The sequence below is a fragment of the Crinia signifera genome, chromosome 2, assembly GCF_055691185.1.
Source record: "Crinia signifera chromosome 2, ASM5569118v1, whole genome shotgun sequence".
Lineage (NCBI taxonomy): Eukaryota > Metazoa > Chordata > Amphibia > Anura > Myobatrachidae > Crinia > Crinia signifera.
This window is the reverse complement of record NC_139218.1, coordinates 119,678,984-119,701,519: the sequence shown is the minus strand read 5'-3', so window position 1 is coordinate 119,701,519 and position 22,536 is coordinate 119,678,984. Positions and strand designations below refer to the sequence as shown.

At 45.9% G+C, this 22,536-nt stretch overlaps 1 protein-coding gene and 1 long non-coding RNA gene across 2 annotated transcripts in view; one reads left to right on the top strand and one right to left on the bottom strand.

Annotated features, from left to right (window-relative positions):
• LOC146058850 (uncharacterized) overlaps nt 1–14,637 on the top strand; it is a 79,757-nt gene extending 65,120 nt beyond the window's left edge. Inside the window, exon 3 of the long non-coding RNA XR_014470002.1 lies at nt 13,706–14,637. This is a non-coding gene — a long non-coding RNA (uncharacterized LOC146058850). The remainder of the gene's footprint in view (nt 1–13,705) is intronic.
• A 1,332-nt stretch (nt 14,638–15,969) lies between these two features.
• On the bottom strand, nt 15,970–20,610 carry LOC146060005 (uncharacterized). Its single transcript, XM_083172773.1, has 2 exons — nt 20,192–20,610; nt 15,970–17,738 (listed from the first exon to the last, which is right to left on the bottom strand). The coding sequence occupies exons 1-2, from the start codon at nt 20,595–20,597 to the stop codon at nt 16,810–16,812; spliced, it is 1,335 nt and encodes a 444-aa protein (XP_083028899.1). The 5' UTR covers nt 20,598–20,610; the 3' UTR covers nt 15,970–16,809.
• Nucleotides 20,611–22,536: the final 1,926 nt, after the last annotated feature.

Genomic DNA, 22,536 nt, shown 5'->3' with positions numbered 1-22,536 from the left:
CTGACGCTGCAGTAGCCACTGCTTTGTCCAGCATGATCTTTCTCTCCTGCGCTGGGCCCTCTGACGCCTGAGCTTCAGCACTGCATAATAGAGCAGGTAATGTTGCTGGTGACTACCCATCACTGCATTCTCCATAGTGCAGGGTTAAAAGACACTTTGTAATGGCAGGCAAAACAAAGTAATGTGTAAATAGCTATGTCCAGCGTTCAGCAGGTATAAACCAAGCCTCACTAGTAACAAAGCAGAAATACACTGGTTTAAAATGGCTACTGCTATTCCTATCCCCCTCTGCTAGTCCAGCCCCTTCATTCAAATTTCAAAGGCCAATCTGACGACGGTCGCATGTGTTCTTGCAACAACAAAAAAAAACAGCGATCCGACCGTCTTAACGACCATCACGGGCGCATCGGGATCAGATCGAGATCGTTCCGCAAAAAAAACTCATTTTTTGCTAATCGTTTGCAGGGGACTGCCTGGGAGCTCCCGGGAAGTCCAAGGGAAAACGTTCTATGGTCGTCTATCGGTCGTGGACGACGGTGGTCGTCCTGGTGTGTACCCTACATAAGTAATCCCTTCCCTGGGACTCAACTCTTTTTCTTCCAAAGTGATGAATAAAACATTATTCTATTTTAAAAATTAGAATGTATTGGCTTCTATTACATGTATATATTTCATAAGCAGTAAGTGCAAACAAATGCCCTACATGCTCATTGACCAGGTTGTAGGCAACTTGAATGGTGTGAGGATCTGTCATAGCTGGACTTTACTATTTATAGCACTGTGCTTATATTGTTCCATCTGTGGTTGAAACATGCACATTGTCATGGGAATAACCATGTCAGTGTGTCTAGATAGCAAATGCTGTACTGATGATGGACATCCATCTCTGGGGTTTTTTTTGTTTTTTGTTTTCAATTTAAGAAGTACCAAGTTATCAGACCCATTTATAGAACAATTTCCCAGAAGATGCTTGGTTGACCAGACTGCCTTGCTCAGCAAAGTCTTTATTATTTTATTTATTTATTAATAGTTTCTAATATAGCGCACACATATTCAGCAGCCGAGAATAGTTGAACATTCACATCAGTCCCATCCCCAGTGGAGCTTACAATCTATATTTCCTACCACATGTACATGCACACACAGACATTCTAGGGTTAGTTTTGTTAGGAGCCAATTAGCCTACCAGTATATTTTTGGATTGTGGGGGGAAACCGGAGTACCCGGAGTAAACCCACTCAAGTACGGGGAGAATATACAAACTCCACACAGTTAGGGCCATGGTGGGAATCGATCCCATGACCTCAGTGCTGTGAGGCAGTAATGCTAACTATTACACCCTCCGTACTTTATACTGAAGATAATAGGTTTGATAGTCTTGGGAGTAAAGTCCCATTAAAATACAACAATGAAAATAACATTTAGTGAAATTGAGGTTCTTAGCACAATTTTTAGCCAAAAGTGTAGGAACACCTAGCACGGCCAGGTAACCTCATCAGCTTATATACATTTATACAGGTCTAACCTATCACAGCACCCATTCTAATATGTATACTGCAAATAAAAGCACCTAAAGGCAAGCAGGTGGGGTGCAAGTTACATACTGTACATGATTACATTGTAAAAGGGGGAGGGCTGGACTAAACACACTAATTGCAAACATAAGAGGTGTTACTTTGCTGAGATGGTCTCAGCAAGTTACTGTAGCACCAAAAATAATTGTTCTTATTACCAGTGTTCTTAATGCATTTTTCTGTGTGGCATGGCACTACAAGTCTCAGCAAGGTTGCACTTTTTATGATTAAAATTAGGTGTTCATGGGTGTTCACATGAAAATGCTGGGTGTTCCCATGGAAATTAGGCAGTAACGTGGCTGCCAGGAGCGGGCATCTGACATCACCAGAGAGTGTCTTAGTTTTGCGTGTACCTTCCAAATCATTCGATGGTCGGCAACCAGTGAATGATTTGGCCCCTGCTCCCAAGGCTGCAAATGGATGTTTATGCAAAACATCCATTCACAGCCGTGCAGGGGACTCAGTGAGCAAGGAGAGGATGGAGACTGTGCAAGTGGCGGGTGGTGTTTAATCCACATGCAGTGCTACAAAATTTGCAGTGTCGCGCGTGAACCAGAATAAGGTCCAAAATCTCCTACTCTCTTCTTGGCAGATTCCATAAGGAGAGTAAATATATCTATTGTACATGGGTAGCATAGAATGTCTGCAGTGTGCGGGAATGACAAACCATTGACCATGGAGTAACACCCCATTATAAATAGTCTGCTCATTGTGCATTGGCATAAAAGTGATGGAGGCCCTGGGACAGTTGTCTTATGTGTAATTAAAGGGCCAACCATCCATCACAAACTTGCATAGATAGATGATAACACAGGCCAATATGGAGGGGAACCTCACAGATCTCATAAAGCCATTGGAAACGGACATCTATTTCAATAACATTCAGTTACTTATCAACAGCAGACATGTCAGACACTATGATAAAGGTACACAAATTGTCATTACCTACATTAAGGTCACAATGGTGACCGCGAAACACAAGTGATGCCATATAAATAAAATTTAATAATAATAATAATTTCAGCAATTATAAGGACAACCATGTGTAAAGGTGGTACTTCTTGTAAATACAAATGCCAAGAGCAATGTCTTATTTTTGTGCATGTTCTTAGTGAGAAATCTGAAGGCAAAAGTGATGGATCTATCTTGCTGCATGCATACATAGCCAGGATCCTGTTGAGAAGCCTTCACAGACATCAACAATCAAAGACAGGCAGCTCATGAGAATATCTTTTACAGTGGAAAACCCCACCTGAACCCTCTGGTACTTTCTCTTCATTTGAGCCCACAAAGAAAAAGAAGTATCCACACTCTTCTTATCCTCCTGCTCCACTACCTCTCCCCTCGATCCTATACCTGCTCAAGTCATTAAAACTCTATCTCCTGTGCTCATCCCAACCTTAACTAAAATCTTCTCTCTCTAACATGCAGTGATTACTCCCATTCTGAAAAAAACACAATTCTGATCCTCTCTCTCTCTACCATCCTATCTCTCAGCTCTCATGCCTCTCCAAGCTACTCGAGAGACTTTTCTACTCTTGCCTCACACACTTTCTTAACTCTCACATCCTATTAGACCCACTTCAGACAGGCTTTCGTTAACAACACTCCACTGAGACAGCACTGACTAAAATGGTGAATGATCTGGTAACTTACACGTCTAAAGGCCATTACTCACTACTTATTCTTCTAGACCTTTCTGCTGCATTTGACACTGTTGATCACACTCTTCTCATACAAACACTGAACTCCCTAGGTGTTAATGATACAGACCTTTCCTAGTTCTCATCTTACCTGATTGCTCTTTCAGTGTTCACTTCTCTGACTCTAAATCCTCTTCACTACCTCTGTCAGCTGGAGTTCCGCAAGGCTCAGTCTTAGGTCCTCTGCTTTTATCAATCTATACCTCATCTCTTGGCAAACTAATCAGCTCTTTCGAATTTCAGTATCACTTGTACGTGGACGATACTCAAATCTATCTATCAACCCCAGAGTTGTCACCAGTGGTCTAGGGACGAGTCTCTGAATGCCTCTCTGCCAGCTCTAGGGGTCATCCTTGACTCTGAACTGTCCTTTGTTCCCCACATCATGTTACATGCATCTAAAAAACATATCCAAAATATGACCCTATATCACACAAGACACTACTAAATCTCTTATCCATGCACTCATTATATCCCGTATTGATTATTGCAATAGTCTTCTAACTGGTCTTTTCAAGAACAGACTCTCGCCACTGCAATCCATTTTAAATGCTGCTGCTAGGCTGATCTTCCTAGCAAGATGCTCATCATCTGCTTATCCGCTCTGCCAATCCCTCCACTGGTTGCCTGTAGTTTACTGTATTCAATATAAAATACTTCTACTCGCATATAAAGCTATTAACCATACTGCACCAGCATATATCTCTTTACTTATCACAAAATATCTCCCATCTCGGCCCTCTTCAAGATTTGTGTCTCTCTTCTGCATGCATCACTAGCTCCCATTCACTATTACTGGACTTTCATTGGGCTGTTCCCACCCTATGGAATGCCCTTCCACGCACAATAAGACTCTAAACTAGCCTCCAAACTTTTAAGCGTCCCCTGAAAACTCACCTCTTTAGGCAAGCCTATCATATTTAAGTACCACATGTATAACCCTCTGAGGCACTTGTATGGCACGTGTATTATATAGCTTCCCTTCTGAACCTGCAACTTGGTATGCTATTACTGGTGCGTGTCCTTGTGTTTCCCTTCTATGTCCCTATAGATTGTAAGCTTGCAGCAGGGCCCTCCTACCTCCAAGTCTGTCTGTTGTTACCCTGTTTGTTTTATCACTGTCTACATTTGTAAAGCGCAACAGAATCTGCTGCGCTATATAAGAAACTGTAAATAAATAAATAAATAATAAAAATGTACCATGCAAAGCTGGAAAACTTACAAGTGCAAATCCCTTCAGGATTGTGAAGAAAGGTGTGGCTTCCTACTGGCATCATGAAAGTAGATATCATAGAAGGTTCCTTGTTTAAAGTAATCTGCCAAATCCCACATTTGGAACATATTGAAAACTTCGGTATTGGGCCTGTCAGCAGCAACCAGTTCAACTGTTTTTAAGGGATGACATGGAGACATAAAGGCTTTGTTTAGATGCACTGTGTAAATGCAAAGGCAAACTGGCTCATCTTTCTTCACAGCAGCCACCATTTGAGATACCCATGGGTGTCATAGCACAGCATTCATACACTTGAGTTTAGTAATTACTTCGTCAATCATTACCAGCAGTAACACCATGGGGCACAGACAGTAAGAGCAATAGTTTAATTCAGTAATTCAATTTTAACAATTTAAAGTTTTAGACTCTACCCATGGAAATTGCTATAGCAAAGTAATCAAATAGCTGGCAAATAAGGAGTACTAATATTCTGTACCATAATACTGTACCACATCAATGTGTTCATAATATAATTCAATTAGATGTGTAATAAAAGCTTACACAAAAAGATTCTACTCTGATAAAAAGTCCAAGAAAAACTATTTGACACTATTATTAATTCAGGATCCTGTTTAAAGGTATTTTATATGTATTGGTTTTCTTATTACAATATAGGAAGAAGTGTGTGCACTTTCACAAAGTTATTAGTTGTATACAGAAAAGTTTATCAGGTCAGATAAGCCCATAAGCAATGTGGTCTTTTTATGTTGTTCTTGAGTTTGACAAATAATCACATTGGATGTTATGTTCAGCTAGGTTTTGGTTTAATAGAAATTGACTATTTACCCTTCAAAAACCTACCTTCTTACCTGAGGGTCCTTAGACTAAACCCTGGTCTCTCACGAGCTGGGACAACTTGTCTTCACTAAAACAAGGTTATTCTGGAGACACAGAACCAGGCTGACAAGCAAGTGCGTCATCACAGTAGGCATCGCGTGCAATTCACCAGTCATAAAATACGATCTCAATGTGATTCCCTTCAAATTTATAGGCATAAGGGGGAAATAACTTGATTTTGAGATATACTGCATAATTCCAATTTATTTAAAAAATACCACATATAGAAGTGGAAGTGCATTATATTACATAGAGATATATTACATTAGCCAAACCATCAGCCTATTCATCGTACTGAAGTATGTGGTGGTGCATGCTGTGCATCTGTAATGATGGGCAACATATGATTACTAATTTCGGGTACCTACTGTACTTATCTTTGGGGTGAAATATCACAGGATGCGATTTTGGGCACAGTTGAATCAAGTTGAATTTACACGTAATAGAGTGGGAATGGTTATAAAATTATAAAAAAAATTATAAAAAAAATCGGACATTTATAAATCGCATCCAGATGTTTTCTCATAGAAAACATCAAAATCACAAATGTAATAGGATGCACATTTTCAATCTGCACCCTTACATTTACCAAAAAGTGCAAAACAAATAGACCAGGTACAGCCTAGCGAGTTTGTCAGAACCATGCACAGATAAGTGAGATCTGGCTCCCCAAATATGGGGGGGGGATGATGGGGATCCCCCTGTATTTTGGAACCAGCACCATGTTCCAACAGCCAATGTGTCATGCCACAGCCAGGGACACTTTTTTAAAAAAATATTACATTTTTATTGCAAGAATTTTGGCCAAAGGACATTTTGGGGGGTACAGTAAGGAAAAAGGGGGAGGGAGGGGAATATATAAAAAAAAAAAAAAAAAAACGTTAACCTTGGGTCTGAGTAAAACTTTCTTTGCTATCTTGGGTCTGGCTCCTTTCCAGATATATTTAGCTAAGAGTTGGTTACATTTTTGAAGAATGGGCCGGGGGGGGGGCTTGGAATAGATCTGAATAAGTACATTAGTTTTGGCAGAAGGACCATTTTGGCCACCGCATCATCCAGTCTCCAGTTAATTCCGAGAAGACCCTTAACAGGGGGTTATAATTACATTAAATGATGTGTTTTTCGGGAGCTAATTGAATTCCTAAGTATTTTAGGGAACAGGTCTGCCAAGAGTAGTAGTATGTTTCTCTGAGTTTAGTGACCGTGTCATGTGGGAGGCCTAGTGGATGGGCTTCTGTTTTGCTAGTGTTTAGTTTACTCAGGCTTCTGAGTATTCCTGCAATACCCTGTGCAGAGCAGGAAAGGAATTTATAGGGTCTAAAATGCATAATAGGACCCAGGGACACTTTTTATGCAAGGGCCAAACCATGATCACCCTGACTGGTCAGCCCTGGACAGGGTACCTGGAAGAGTGGGGACCCCCCCTCCCCAATTAATGAGTTCTCCTTAGGCTTCACCCTTCCTGGGCTGATGCCCGGGGCTGTCCCCGCAACACCTGGGCTGTGGATGGTGGGCTGCTTATTTTGTGTAAAATGAAGATTAATCAACTAAACTTGGGTTGTGCTATGGAACTATAGCTCCCAGCAAGCCTCCTCTGCATGCAGAGACTTGGCAAACCAGCATGTGGTTCATTAAAGGGTCAGCTTGGATTTGTACTTCCACAGCATGACCAAGATTACAATAAAGACACACACACACCATGTACAACTTTATTTCATCCATCCATACATGCATTCATGCACCCACACATACATACTTACCTACCTTATCACAGGCCGCTCTCATCTGCTGCTGCCACTGCTGCTAGGGACATAGGAGGGAAACCCAAGGACAGGCACCAGTAATAGCATAGCAGTCCCACCAATTTGCAAGTCCAGAAGAAAAGCTATATAATTCATAATTGCCTCAGAGGGTTATGCGTGTGGAACTTAAATATGATAGGCTTGTCTGAAGAGGTGAGTTTTCACAGAACACTTGAAAGTTTGGAGGCTAGTGGATAGTCCTATTGTGCATGGAAGGGCATTCCATAGGATGGGAACAGCCCGATGAAAGTCCTGGAATAGTGAATGGGAGCTAGTGATGCATGCAAAAGAGAGAAGCAAAATTTGCGCAGAGAGGAGTGGCAAAATCATTCGAAGCCCACTCAAAAGTTCTTCAATATGATACTGTTCTCATGTAAATGGGTCAGTTGGTTCCGAAGATATAGCTGGTAAAACTATATAGCTGGCTAAAGGGTGGGGGGGTGTTCTCTCCCCCTCACACCAGAAAATGCAGGGACTAGGCTGGTGTATTCTGCCCCCAGTTACCGCAAGCATGTATTCCCCCTTGACAATGAGCATGGAACCCCTGTCAATGAGCATAGAACCCTTGGCAATGAGCATGTAGGTAAGCAGCACTTATGCGGCATAATTTTTAATAGGTATTATGGTGTTTGGCATAATACGTAATGGACATTATGATGGGTGGATTAACATGTAATGGACATTACAGTGACAATTTTGAATGCTCGCCTTTGGTGCGCATTGTCCCTGTTTATGAAGCATTATGTGAATTTTGGCTCAATCCATGTGGCATTATGTAAAGTTTGGCTAATTCCATTTGGCATCATGTTTAAGGGGCAAGTATAATGGGGTCTAGTATTTTGTTGCATAATGTGTAGAAGTTGTATATGGTGTGGTACACTACACTCAAGGACATTCCTCCTTTTGAATGGCCACACCCCCTTTCCGGAGCACGCACAACTACCTCCTTCACTTTTGTCGCCAAGGTGGGCCTGTGTACTTTAAACGCCAGGGTCTATTTTTAATCCCATTCCCACCCTCTCTCTGCTCTTTTCTCTCTCGCCGCGCTCTTAGCATGTACACTGGCACCACTAACACCCCTTCCCAAACCCTATCCTATCATGGTGCCCGCCTTTGTAATTTTCTCCTGGATCCGCCCCTGAATATTACTATAGCCTTTATGCTGACAGTTTTAAATTGTACACTTTACTGTAAATGTTATATTATTTACTGTATTATTAATGTGGGGACTTCACTGCAAAAGGCCCAAATTACAGTTGTCTCTATACAGTAAGAAAACTGTTAAGTTTTAACTGGACAATTGAAATTTAATTGCTGTATTATGTGGTTTGATTGTTGTGGTTATAGGTGTTTTGATCACCATAGTGATGCCTTAGTATCCTAATATATGGACACTCAGGCATGACTGGGAGAGAGGTTGTGTAATGAAAGGAATACAAATAACTGTTTATAAAATAATATACTACTTAAAGTGTGTTTTAGAGAAACAGAAATGAAACCACAAGAGTCCAAATAGAAAACAGCATTTACAGTAACTGTGGAAAATATGGGTCATGGCTTTATTTAAGCATATAATTATAACTATAATTTGTATCACACAAAGCATACTGTAATTTTGTACATTATGGTTATTTAAAAGTAAAACATTTTGAAATAAATGAAAGTGAACTGATAACACAAAGTAGTGCAATAATAAGTATAATAATAATAAGTATAATAATAAGTATAATAATAATATGATATAAGTATAATAATAAGTATAATATAAGTATAATAATAATAACATAATAATAAGGACAAAAGACACACAATGCAGTACCATTGGGAGATTTTCCCTCCATCCGGGACTGCCAGTCCCTGCCACAATAGCAGAAAGCAGGCTTCCTATAGGAAGTCACTCACTGCCTGATCACACAGCCCATTACAGCTTCTAAGGGCAGAAGTCAGTGCAGTCCATAGATGCCAGATCTATTCAGGACGTGCTAGGAACCAGGTTGCTGACAGTCAACTCTTCACCCAGGGAGTAGCGGCAGCCCTCCTGGGGACACATGTAATTAGCAGCTGGTGCTGGCAGAGAATAATATAATGCAATGTAAAGGACAAGTCTATTTAAGTGCAAGATAGAGTTTTAAGTGCAGTGGAAGACGCTGTATTACAATTCAGTGATGTAATCTTCTGTATTTGTATCATCATAAAACACCATGCCACACTATAGGTTTGATTTAGCTCGGGTTGTAGTTTTGCAACCGTAGTTTCCAAGCATGCAAGCATGCGCAGATCTGCAATACATTGCAAGCATGCGCAGATCTGCAATACATTGCAAGCATGGGCAGATCTGCAATAAATTGCAATCTGGTTTTCAGCTCTGAGCATGAACTTGAACCAGGCACTGTATTTGCAAATTTACATTTTGTGAAAAATGGAGTGTATTCTCAAGGTATGTACTGTGGTTAAGTTGTCAACAGATGAAATACTAATTGACAGTATCCCCACAACCAAATGCGATGTACAAAATATTGACAGGTACAGAACATCAAAAATCAAATACCAACAACATCAAAACACCGACAGATACAAAAACTGACTTGTTAATACTTTACCATGCCAGTGGGCAAAGAGGGAGAATATAGTAGTGTGTGTTGCACAGCGATGCACTGTGCCCGACGCATGGCAAGTGCAGCAAGTCATGTGAGAGGATGCGGTACACTAATACGCTGTCCATGTCAACATTGCAAATGTGTCTGCATTTTAACATGTTCGAGAATATGGTCAAGTCGGTATATGGTGTGTCCGCATTTCAACTGTTTGGTATTATGTACCTGTTGGGGTATGGACCATCGGTATTTACACCCTATGGGGATAACAGTGTCAGACACATGATTATCGGTATTTCAATTTTCAGTAAAATTGTATCGAAGATGGGATGTTGTCCATAGCAACCTCAGATCCCAAAGTCTTGTTTTTGGGACTCCGGTGGTCTGGAAGATGATGTCTGCACCTGGCGAGTCATGTGGTTGCAGTCAGGGCCGGCAACAGAAATCTAGGGACCCCATATACTGTTATCTCTGGGGGCCCCCCACCCTCATTAAACGCTATCAACCCCCTTCCATGCTGGAACAAACTGGATGCACTGCCTCACCCTGTGGCCTGTACTATATCACACAGTCCCACTCCCCCACCCTGCGGCTTGCGCTCTATCATACCAAGGCACTCCCCCACCTGTGTCCTGCGCTCTATTACACTGATGCGCTCCCTCGCCCCGCTGCCTGAGCTCTTTCACACTAATGTGCACTGTATCACACCAATGCACTTCCTCATCCTGCAGCCTTCGCTCTACAACACTGACGCACTCCCTCACCCTGCAGCCTGGGCTCTATCACACCGTGCGCTCTATCACAACGATGCGCACCCTTACCCTGTGGCCTGTGCTCTATCACAAAGATGTGCACCCTCGCCATGCACTCTATCACAACAATGCGCACCTTACCCTGCAGTCTGCGCTCTATCACAATGATGCGCACCCTTATCCTGTGATCTGTGCTCCCTCACCCTGCAGCCTGCACTCTAATGCTGATGCACTTCATATCCCTCCATCAAGACCCTCCCGGAGGCTAGTTCTGACCCTCTCCACTAGTGCTTAACCCTCATATCCTGTGACCTAACCCTAACACCCCCTCATGCTCAAGAAACAACAGCAGCTGTGTCCACCGGTAGCTCCGCCCCCGGCTGGGTCCCTTTTAGCTCCAACCGGCTGGGTCCCTTTTAGCTCCACCCCCACTGGGTCCCATGTAGCCCCACCCACCGAGTGGAGCTGAGCTGTTGGCTATGCATCTGAGGGGGGGAGAGTTGTGAGCTGAGCCTGAGCTGATGACTAAGTTGGTGGGGGGCCTGTTTTGCGCCCTTCAGATTGGTGGGCCTGGGTCAACAGTCCCCCTTGACCCCTCTGTCACGGGGCTGGTTGCAGTACCGACTTCTACACCGTGACAGGAGCCGGGTGATGAACCATAACATTACATGTGTGCAGTACCTGGCTCTTGTAACTGTGTAAGAGCCGGCACTGCAGCCACATCACTCCCCAGACAGCCAGCATTTCCCAGACCACCGAAGTGCCAAAAACAGGGGTTTAGGATGTAAGGCCATGCCTGCTCCTGTAAGTAGGAGCTAGCATTTTATCGTCACCCCTCAGCCAGAGGACACAAGCTGCGGGCGACCCCTTGTGATGCCAATGTTTGGGCCAGTGACATTCCTGTAGCTGCAAGCATATGAGGCAGCATCTTTGGACAATAACCTTGTCAGCAATAAGGTACTAAAAGTAAACAACAATAAAAACACTTGTATAATTTTACAACAACAATAATAATAATTATAATAATAATAAAAATCATAAGAATGTATACAGGCTAAAGACCTGATTTAAAGCTAAACATTAAAAAATAAAAAGTTTGGGCATACTTTACACACAAAAATGATTCTGTACAATTAAGTTTCTATAGATGTATTATATTTTGAGTTACACATAAGATATGTTCAACTGTAAATATCCTTTATTATTAAGAGATTAAAAAAAACCTCGGCTGCGGCCAATATAATTAGCCACAGAACAGAATCGGCTGCCGATACCATTTAGTGAAGTCACCGCAACTAGCTGGTCATGCCGGTCTTTTTCTATATTGCCAAATTGACCAGCATGTTCAGTTTATATCACTCATAGTTAACGAGGAATGGGAGCATGCATCGTTAACAATATAGATTGTCCACGCTAGATAATGTTGTTAACAATATTGCCTAGTGTGTATGGGGCATGAGATAGTATAAACTGTACACACATTTTTGTTTTTTATTTATCTGTTGTGTGTTTGTATTCCTCTCATGATCTACTCTGCAAGGTGACTGTGTGTATTTTATATTCATATCACTGACCTCTTGCAACCTGCTATCATTTCTTTCCTTTCTACAATTCCAGTGGGAATCTGTAACACAGAGGAGTAAATGATCAATGCTTGTGAATGACACCTGAGATATATACTAGTGCACACGACATACATTCTGAGCACCTTAGTGGTTTCTGAGATTTTAAAAAGTTATTACTGAAGTCTCAAGTGTCTTGGACTGACATTAGTTTATAAACTGTACATGTCGTGACCTTTACTGTGTCTGTGTAAAAGGTTCTTTTGCTTTGCATACCGTAAGTAGGAGGCCATTAAGAATTTCCCAACACTATTATACTTCAAGTTCTGATGGTTTTTCTTCCTGAAATGTAATAATTTGATTTATTGTAACTACTAGTCCGTGTAATGGATAAAAGCTGGTAGCATCTGGGCAAATGAGACATGGAGAATATAATGTCATTCACCAAACAATGTCTTTTATCCAAATTAGAGTTGATGTTCTGGAGGAGAGGAATATGTGCTATATTAACTTTCACTGGATAATAGGAATAACTCAGTGCAGGATGGATTCCTGCTCATCATGAGTTTCAAAAGAAAATGCTGTTCTAGATTTGCTACTCTGGATACCTGTATGTGTACTAATATTCAGTATGGTCTATTGGATGCAATGACTCTTTAAGTTCCAGAGTGAAGCAGATGAAATCACTTTCAATTATACACAGAGGGGTCAATTTACGAAGATGGGAATTCTGTTTAAGATGGGATGTTACCCATCCCAACCAATCAGATTCTACCTATTATCTTCTAGAAGGTGCTAAATAAATAAGTAGAATCTGATTGGTTGCTATGAGCAACATACCATCTTCACTAGAACTCCCATCTTGGTAACTTTACCAGTCTTCAGCCTAGTGCAGTGGTCAGGGAAATCGGTCCTCATTACCCCACACAGTGCATGTTTTGCTGGTAACCCAGCAGGTGCACAGGTGCACTAATTACTCACAGACACATATTATAAGGTCCGCAGGTGGAGTTAATTATTTCACTTGTGATTCTGTGAGGAGACCTGGAAAACATGCACTGCATGGGGTAATGAGGACCGAGTTCCCTGACTACTGGCCTAGTGGGTGTGTTATTGATACTTTTAAATATTTCTATTAAAAGTATAAATTACTAGTAAGCCAGCTCAAAGCAAATGCTTCGAAAGCTAGATGTAGTTTCACTTGCTGCCAACAGATGGCAGTGTAAGCCCGTGCAAAGCAAATGCTTCGAAAGTTAGTAGATGTAGTTTAATTTGCTGCCAACAGTTGGCTGTGTTTCGGAGTCACACAGAAACGAGACATATATAAATTATTAGGATGTGCTGTAAATATACATAAATATAAATTCATTCTTCTCTGTTTTATACTGACATTTATACTAATATTATACTGTTGCTACAGAATAGCCTTTGTTCCAACTGATTTTTCTAATCAATTTTCATTAGCTGAATTAAGTGATTCTACCTAAGTATACTCTGTAAGTGATATTTGTTTGTACTTCTTTTTTATCTGGATGCCTATTGGTCTTGAAAATGTCTGTTTTGTGGACCAAACTATTGACTTCATGCTCTGTTTGTCTCCGCTTAAAGGCATTTGGAAATGCGGGGGGTCCAGTTGCCCAGAAACCTCCCTTCCCACAACTTTGCCGGTGGTGATTGCATGCAGTGCATAGGGCGAAATGGAGCTGCTCAGTGGCTGCAGATTTTCCTACCGATCTGATAAGTGGCTTACCATGATCATTGGGTTTAAAAACATAAAAGCATAGAATTTTCCGGCAGATAAGAACCATTCGGCCCATCTAGTCTGCTCCTTTTTAACCATATTGCTAATTTTAAACCCTATTTAACCCTTATTTCTTTGTAAGAATATACTTATGTCTATCCCATGCATGCTAACTTATTTTACTGTATTACTACCTCTGATAGGAGGCTAATCCACTTGTCCACTACCCTTTCTGTAAAGTCATTTTTCCTCAGATATCCCCTGAAACTACCTGCCTACTTTTTGAGTACATATTCTTGTGTTCTAATACTTCTCTTCATTTGTAGAATGTCTCCCTCATGGACTTTGTAAAAACACTTAATATATTTGAAAGTTTCTATCATCTCTCCCTTGCCCTTCTCTGCTCCAAACTATACATATTGAGATTTTCTTAGTCTTTTTGGGTAAGTTTTGTGATGTACAGTAGGCCATGAACTATTTTAGTACAGTCTTCTGTAGTACAGTCTCTTCTTTGTACAGTCTCTAATGTATTTATATCCTTCTGGAGATAAAGTTTGACCTCCAGAACTGGACACATTATTCTAGATGGCCGTACCAATGACTCTATACAGTGGCATTATTACTTCTTCCTTTCTGCTGCTGACTCTCCCTGTGTAACCAAGCATCTGACTCGCTTTCCTTATTGATTTGTTACATTATTTATATGCCTTTAGGTCACCTGAAATAGTGACTCCAAGATCCCTTTCCTACTTAGTAATTTCCAATCTAGTTCCATCAATACTATTTTTAGACTTTTATATTTTTGAGACCCAAGTTCATGATTTTACTTGAATTTGTATGAAAATTGAAAATAAAAAAGTTTTGTTCATATTAATAACCTGTAATGTTTACCTTATATAGGAAATATAATCTTTTTTATACAATATTTTTTATTTGAATTTATATAAAAAATGTCAGTGACACTGGTATTTTTAGCCGATATTTTAAACATCGCTGACAGAGATGTTGGCACTCAAAGGGTTAAACTGTAGTTGCCATGCTCTTGACCATTCCTCTACTCTACCTAGATCATCCACCATTTGTTTTACCCTTCCTGGTGTGTCTACCCTGTTGCATATCTTTGCATCAAGTGCATAAATTCATGCTTTCCCTTCAATACCATAAATTCACCATCGGTACTCTCATGCTTAAACCCTTAACACTTAACTATAACTTATCTACAAATAACGACACGGACACAAGTGCTGGCGTTTCAAATAACGAATGTCAAATTTATTTCGACAACTGACTAATGACTATAAATATTGGTGGCGGCACTAAAGAACGGTCAGATTAAAGAAAAAGGGGGTGGGGTAGGATCACCATACCATTCACACACCGCTGGTGACCAACTCTCCCAGCCAACCACCCGGGTCGGTGGTGGCAGCCATCTTCCGTGCATAGAAGTATGGCTCGTGACAATCGATGCCTGGAGAGCTCACCCACTAACCTACACACATTCCATCTACACAATTGACCGTTCTTTACCGCCGCCTAATGAAGAAAAATAGAGACAGAAGAATAGGGATGGGAGGGTGGGAAAATTCTCCAAGAGAGGCTGAACTCCCTGGTCACAAGACCCTTCTAACCCTCTACTCCTCCCCTTGCACCCATTGGCTGCCAGACGCAGCACACTGTCCCTTCATTAACTGTTTCCTATCCTGCAGCATGATAGCCCTTTGGTGATTTATGTCACCTCCTGCCTAATCAGCCATCGGTGTTACTTAAATTCACCATCGGTACTCTCATGCTTAAACCCTTAACACTTAACTATAACTTATCTACAAATAACGACACGGACACAAGTGCTGGCGTTTCAAATAACGAATGTCAAATTTATTTCGACAACTGACTAATGACTATAAATATTGGTGGCGGCACTAAAGAACGGTCAGATTAAAGAAAAAGGGGGTGGGGTAGGATCACCATACCATTCACACACCGCTGGTGACCAACTCTCCCAGCCAACCACCCGGGTCGGTGGTGGCAGCCATCTTCCGTGCATAGAAGTTTGGCTCGTGACAATCGATGCCTGGAGAGCTCACCCACTAACCTACACACATTCCATCTATACAATTGACCGTTCTTTACCGCCAAGCTAGGCCCTAAGCCGCAGCACCGCCACCAACCAAAAAATTCTAGCACCAGCACCTTAACCATAAAAATATATCGGCCAAAAACATTGCCACACCTTCCGGGCTTAAATGCACACCGTCTTCCCTGTAAAGCTCCTCCCTCCGGAAAATGATGCCATCATGGCGTATGACACCACCCCCATTTTCCAACATATATCTTTCCACGGCTGCATTCACCTTCTTGCGGGAGCTATCGACCCCTGGGCAAGATCGCGCTGACCTCCATACACGCCTGGGAATCATGGCGGACCAGACTAGTTTACAAAATGGCCAGGCCTGCGCCACAATATGCAGATCCCGGATGATAAGGGACCGCAACTCCAGTGTCGAAGACTGTCCGACATCATTGCCACCTAAATGTACTATCAGCACTCTGGGGGTGCCGAATCTCCGCATTGCCCCCGACAGTTGCTCCCGCAATGCACACCAACGCATCCCTCTCACACCTAGCCACCGCACCGTCCTTGCTTCCGGATACATGCACACGTCTGAGGCCAAGGGTGACATCGAGGCCCAATGGACGAACGAATGCCCCAAGACCCACACGCTCCTGACATCCTGCCGACCTGCAACAGGTTACAATGATCACGACCAATACCAACAAATACCACTCGAACAATCATACAAGGGAAAGAGAAAAGTTGTTTGGACCATGGCACCAGATCTTGAGGCACAAAACACACAAACCCCCGGAGTAATCTATCAAGTACGCCATGACAAATTAGAGATCAGCCGAATTGTGCCCCCGGGGGAAATGTGAACACACCTCAAGACCCCCACAGTAGGTTGACGAGTGCTTATGCATCCAGTGAACCATGATCCGGCAAAGTGACAGAGAGAGTTGGCCGAATGTACCTGCGAAAGACTGCGGAGCGCCATCGGCCCAGAGACTGAATCTCTGCGTCGGAGCGGCCCCCCGCAGCTGCAGACGTAGCAGCCCCGATCCGAAAGGAATGAGACCCAAACTCCTTTGGATCGAGGCCCAAGGCCCCCAGCGCCCGGCCCAGGACATGACAGAACTGGTATCTAGTAAGCGGGGACCCGTCTTCGTGCATCAACCATGCGCCCGGGCGGTCGGGGCGTACCGGTTGGAAGGCCAGGGCCAACTCCACCGGGCACGCCCCGTCCACTGCACATGGGAGCAGAGACAGCCACCGCCCCCTTCCAGCCTGATCGGTCTTGGACCGTCGCATATGACACAACACAGCATCCCCTTGGACCACCACATCGGTCACGTCCAAAGGCGACGGGGCAGACCTGGACGGTGCCACCAGCTCTCCTAACCTAAAGGCCCCGTGATATGCCATTGCGTATGCCAACCGGAACAGCAGCACCTCGTAACGAGGGTAGCATATTTCCCGGAGGGCACCCAGCAGCGGTGGGAGCAGTGCGATATCGATCGGACGCCTCCGGTCAGATACTGCCGGAGTGGCTCGCTGCCAGCCCCTCAATGCCCTAGAAACCAAAAATGACTTAGACGGGTCAGCACAACCATACAGCGAAGAAAAGAACGAGACCCCAGACAATATCCGCCTAACCGCGGCAACAGAAAAATTAAGAGAATACATGTGCCAGACAAAGGCCAACATAGCCGCCCCAGGCGTCTTACCTGCCTGCTCGGAGGATAGCCTGAATTCCTCCCACTCATGCCACCCTGCTTGGTAGCATCGCAGAGTCCTGGGCGCGATGGCCCGCATGGCTAAACCCTCCATGCCGGCCTGATCATCTGCCAAACATAAGGGGGACAGGGTTCACCAATCACACTCGCATTAGGGGCCAAGGTACGAAACCGGGCCCAATCCCCCCTAGAGAGCGCATCAGCAATGGAATTCTCAACCCCAGGTACATGCTTCGCAACAAACTGGATGTTCAGCAGCAAGCAACGCAAAACTAAACGCGAAAGCAAACGCAGCACTGGGATAGAGGACGAGCCCTGACGATTTATCGCCTGTACCACCCCTAGATTGTCACACCAGAAAACTATGCAGGAATCCTTCAGGCTATCCCCCCACAGTTCAAGAGCTACCACTATGGGGAATAACTCCAGCAGTAGCAGATTTTTCGTAAGGCCTTCAGTCGCCCAGTCCACGGGCCATGGGGCGGCGCACCATGACCCGTGGAGGTATGCTCCAAAACCCGCTCCGCCAGCAGCATCCGTGAACAGTTCCAATTGAGCACTGCTACGCCGAGGAGCCGGCCATATCAGTACCCCATTGAAGTGTTCCAAAAAGGAGCTCCAAATCCGGAGATCCCTTTTTAATTCCGCAGATAATCGCACAAAATGCAACGGATGTCGGATCCAGGCCATAGCGCGCTCGAGCTTTCTGCAGAAAACTCGTCCCATGGGGATCACCCTGCAAGCAAAGTGTAGTAATCCGAGCAGCGACTGCAGCTGGCGCAATCTAAGCTTGCCTGCGCACAAAGCCACCGAGACAGCCCCTTGTAGCTGTTCGAGCTTATCAAGGGGGAGCCTGCAGCAGCCGCATAACGTGTCGATCTCTATGCCCAGAAATGAAAGACAAGTAACCGGTCCTTCGGTCTTTTCGGCGGCTATGGGCACCCCGAAAAAACCAAACAGCCTCTGTAACACCCCAAGTAGCGCTGCGCAACGCGGGGAACCAGCCGATCCCACGCACAAAAAGTCGTCCAGATAATGCGCCAAACCCCGCTCACCCGACTCCCTCTGCGCGCACCAGGGCAAGAAAGTGCTAAATTGTTTGAAATAAGCGCAGGATATCGAACAGCCCATGGGCAAGCACCTATCCACGTAATAACCCGTGGGTAGCCGAAAGCCCATGAAACGGAACGAGTCCGGGTGCAGCGGCATCAGCCTAAATGCCGATTCTATATCAATCTTCGCCAGCAACGCCCCTGCGCCGAAACTTCGCACAATGGCCAAAGCCTGCTCGAATGACTGATAAGTGACCCGGCACAACTCCTCAGGAATTGCGTCGTTCACCGATGAGCCCGGAGGGTGGGATAAGTGCTGGATAAGCCGAAACTTACCCGCCTCCTTTTTCGGGACCACCCCCACCGGGGAGAGCACAAGCTCCCCGACAGGGGGAGCCGCGAAAGGTCCCACCATCCTCCCCAAACCTACTTCCTTGGACACTTTCTCGAGCACTACCAGGGGCATTTCCATAGCTGACTTTAAATTCCTGGGGGACGCCGTGTTCACCAAGCCTCTAATAGGGAGGCGGAAGCCAACACGGAATCCCTCCTCCAGGAAAATTGCGCTGGGTCTATCCGGGTACTTGCTCAACCATCCGGTCATGCGATCCACCCGAACTGGGGAGGGGGCCTTACTGAGGAGCGGCCCCGGCACCAGGCCTGGGGGGAGCCCCTCCCTGCCTACCGCGGTTGCAATCCTTGACGGGGTGTGGACCCCAACAGCGGGCGCAGGCGTGTTTAAATCTGCAGCGCATCCCCAAGTTACAGCCGACCCCGTTAAAACCAAAGCATCTACCCGCGGGTGCTCCACCCGCGCCTCCTCGAAAGGGGGGAGTGGCCCGTCTAGCCACCACACCAGCCGCTGGCGGCGGAGGTGTAGGTGCAGGAGGGGGGGGGGTATTGGGGCGGAGGACATGGGCCTTTTCCCCACCCACAATTCCACATCTTTACACCCGAAGTCCATGATGGCGGACCCCGACTGTTTATGACGGAAATCCTCATCATAGGACTTCCATGCTGTGCCGCCATCTGACATGAACATTTCATGTATCATGTGCATATAGCGCACCATGTTCATGTGCTCTTGCGGCCTGGTTTCAAGATAGCAGGCCGCAAACATGAACAGCCCTGACTGCCAGCGCTGATAAGTGCAATAAGCCGCCTCCCCTATGCCCCCTTTTCTCTTCGCCGCGCGATAGTCTTTCTCCGCCTGAGCAGTCATTGTGAAAAAACTCACGTATTTACCCTCGATGATCCGATCCCGCATGCTCTGCCGCAGACCCCTGCACACGGCTGTATAATCGCAGCGCACCACATTACCTTTGGGGTAAAGCGGGGAGCCAGAGCTCCCGCTGGTCGATCGCGAGTAGCGGCGTCGCCGCCTAGAATTTCTATGTCTACGCCGCGACCTACGACCCCCCTCCTCCCCCGACGTCACTGAATTGGACCCGGAAGAAGTGGATGTGTGTGACCTACGCCTGCGACGCTTAGCCTTACGTGCAGACCTACCTGATGGTTCTGCCACAGCGACCGCCAACGTCTGGGCCAACGGACTGGACGTGCCTCCGGAACCGACCTGCAGACCGGACGTCGATGCCTCTTCAGCCGTTGGGACTGCCGGTACTGCCGCCGACGGCCCAGGAACCACACCTTGATGGAATGACACACCGGGGAGCTGCGCAGAGGAGCTACTCGCTGGCGGGGAGCGCTGCGAAGGCTGACTTAGCAGGGGGACTAATACTGAGACCAGTTGTCTCCACCTATCGTCCGCCTGCATAGCCTCAACCGGTGGCTGCGCCGGCGTAGCCGACACCCCTGCCCCCGCAATGTTTGTGGGACCTGCCCCTCCCCCGAGCCTAGGCAGTAGCCTGGCCCTCCTCAGCCGCTGTCTTCTGGCCGCCTGCAAATGGGCCATAGCCCACGTGGTAGTAGGGGGTAGGGGGAAACCCCTGAGCTTCCCCTAATCCTGGGCCCCACTCCTGCAGCACGGCCAGCAGGTGGGGCATTGCCCCTGCTTCCTTGGCTTGTGGATCCTAACACCCCAGCTACACGCTTTGCCAGCAGGGGGATGCCAGAGGGGCGCCCTGCACCTCTCCCAGGCCCCCCCCAAGTGCCATGCCCCTGCAGGCCCGCCCCCTGCTGTTTGATTGGCTTGCAGCCTGGCCTGTCCTTATTACAGCCGCGGGCCTAGCGCCCGCTGCTGCACGACTCCCAGCGCTGCTAGCAGTACTATTTCCCCTGCTCCGCGCAGCACTGCTGCGAACCCCCCTCCCGCTACTTCCCCGCCTGGACGCCGTTGCCGGGGGCAAATCAGGAGACAGGCAGTAATGCGACTTACCAGTCCCCTAAAATTCTCCAAGAGAGGCTGAACTCCCTGGTCACAAGACCCTTCGGTACTCTTTACCTAGATGGGCGCCCGCGATTGAAATCGCGGGCGTCGGGGGTAAAAATCGCGGTCATCGCGGGTAAATCGCGGGTACATAAAAATCGGCTACCCGCGATGACCGCGATTTTCCCATAGGGAACAATGTTAAAAAGGCTGATTGAGCGCGATTTTCATGTAAAATGCCTCAATGCCCGCGATTTGGCCATAGGAATCAATGTTAAATGGGCCACAGAGCCCAAATAGGCACAATTAACCCTTAAAATGTCCCCCCAAATTTTTAACGCCACCCCACGATCCACGCCAACCCGAAGCGTGGCGAGCGCAGCGAGCCCTCGAGGGGCGGCGGTACGCGTCCTCCGACCTTTTCATGCCCTACTATCCACTAGGGCGTGGAGTGAGAATAGAATAGTGTGGCGAGCGCAGCGAGCCACCGAGCCCGAAGCGTGGCGAGCGCAGCGAGCCCCGCGAGGGGACGCGGATACCTTCACAGGTAAACGCGTCCCCTCGCGGGCTTCACAGGTGTCCGCGTCGCCACCGACACCTGTGAAGCCCGCGAGGGGACGCGTATAACTGTGAAGGTATCCGCGTCCCCTCGCCACGCTTCGGGCTCGGTGGCTCGCTGCGCTCGCCACACTATTCTATTCTCACTCCACGCCCTAGTGGATAGTAGGGCATGAAAAGGTCGGAGGACGCGTACCGCCGCCCCTCGCGGGCTCGCTGCGCTCGCCACGCTTCGGGTTGGCGTGGATCGTGATCGAAAATTTGGGGGGACATTTAAGGGTTAATTGTGCTTATTTGGGCTCTGTGGCCCATTTAACATTGATTCCTATGGCCAAATCGGGTCCATTGAGGCATTGAACAGTAAAATCGTGTCCATCGGGCCTTTTAACATTGATTCCTATGGCAAATCGGGAGCATCGCGTCGCGGGCATCGCGGGTACATTTATGGCCGGCCGCGACGCGACCGACGCGATTTCCATGTTTAACATGGGTTTCAATGGGAAATCGCGGGCATCGCGTCGGACGCGTCGCGGCCAGACATAAATGTACCCGCGATCACCACGACGGGCGCCCATCTAGGTAAAGAGTACCGACCCTTCTAACCCTCTACTCCTCCCCTTGCACCCATTGGCTGCCAGACGCAGCACACTGTCCCTTCATTAACTGTTTCCTAGCCTGCAGCATGATAGCCCTTCGGTGATTTATGTCACCTCCTGCCTAATCAGCCATCGGTGTTACTTTTGAAATGTCAGCAATAAATATATTAATAAGCACTGGTCCAAGTAGATCCCTGGGGCTTTGTCTGAAGTGCTGTATTACACCTTTTAGAGGCAGACATTAGCTTGTTAAATGCTTATTATACATCCTTCATGGGCTGGCGTCAATTGCTCTAATATCAAACATTTGGAATCTCCCCATGGCTGTCCAGAAATCCTGCTTTTGCCCCTGAAAGGAATTATTTAAAGAA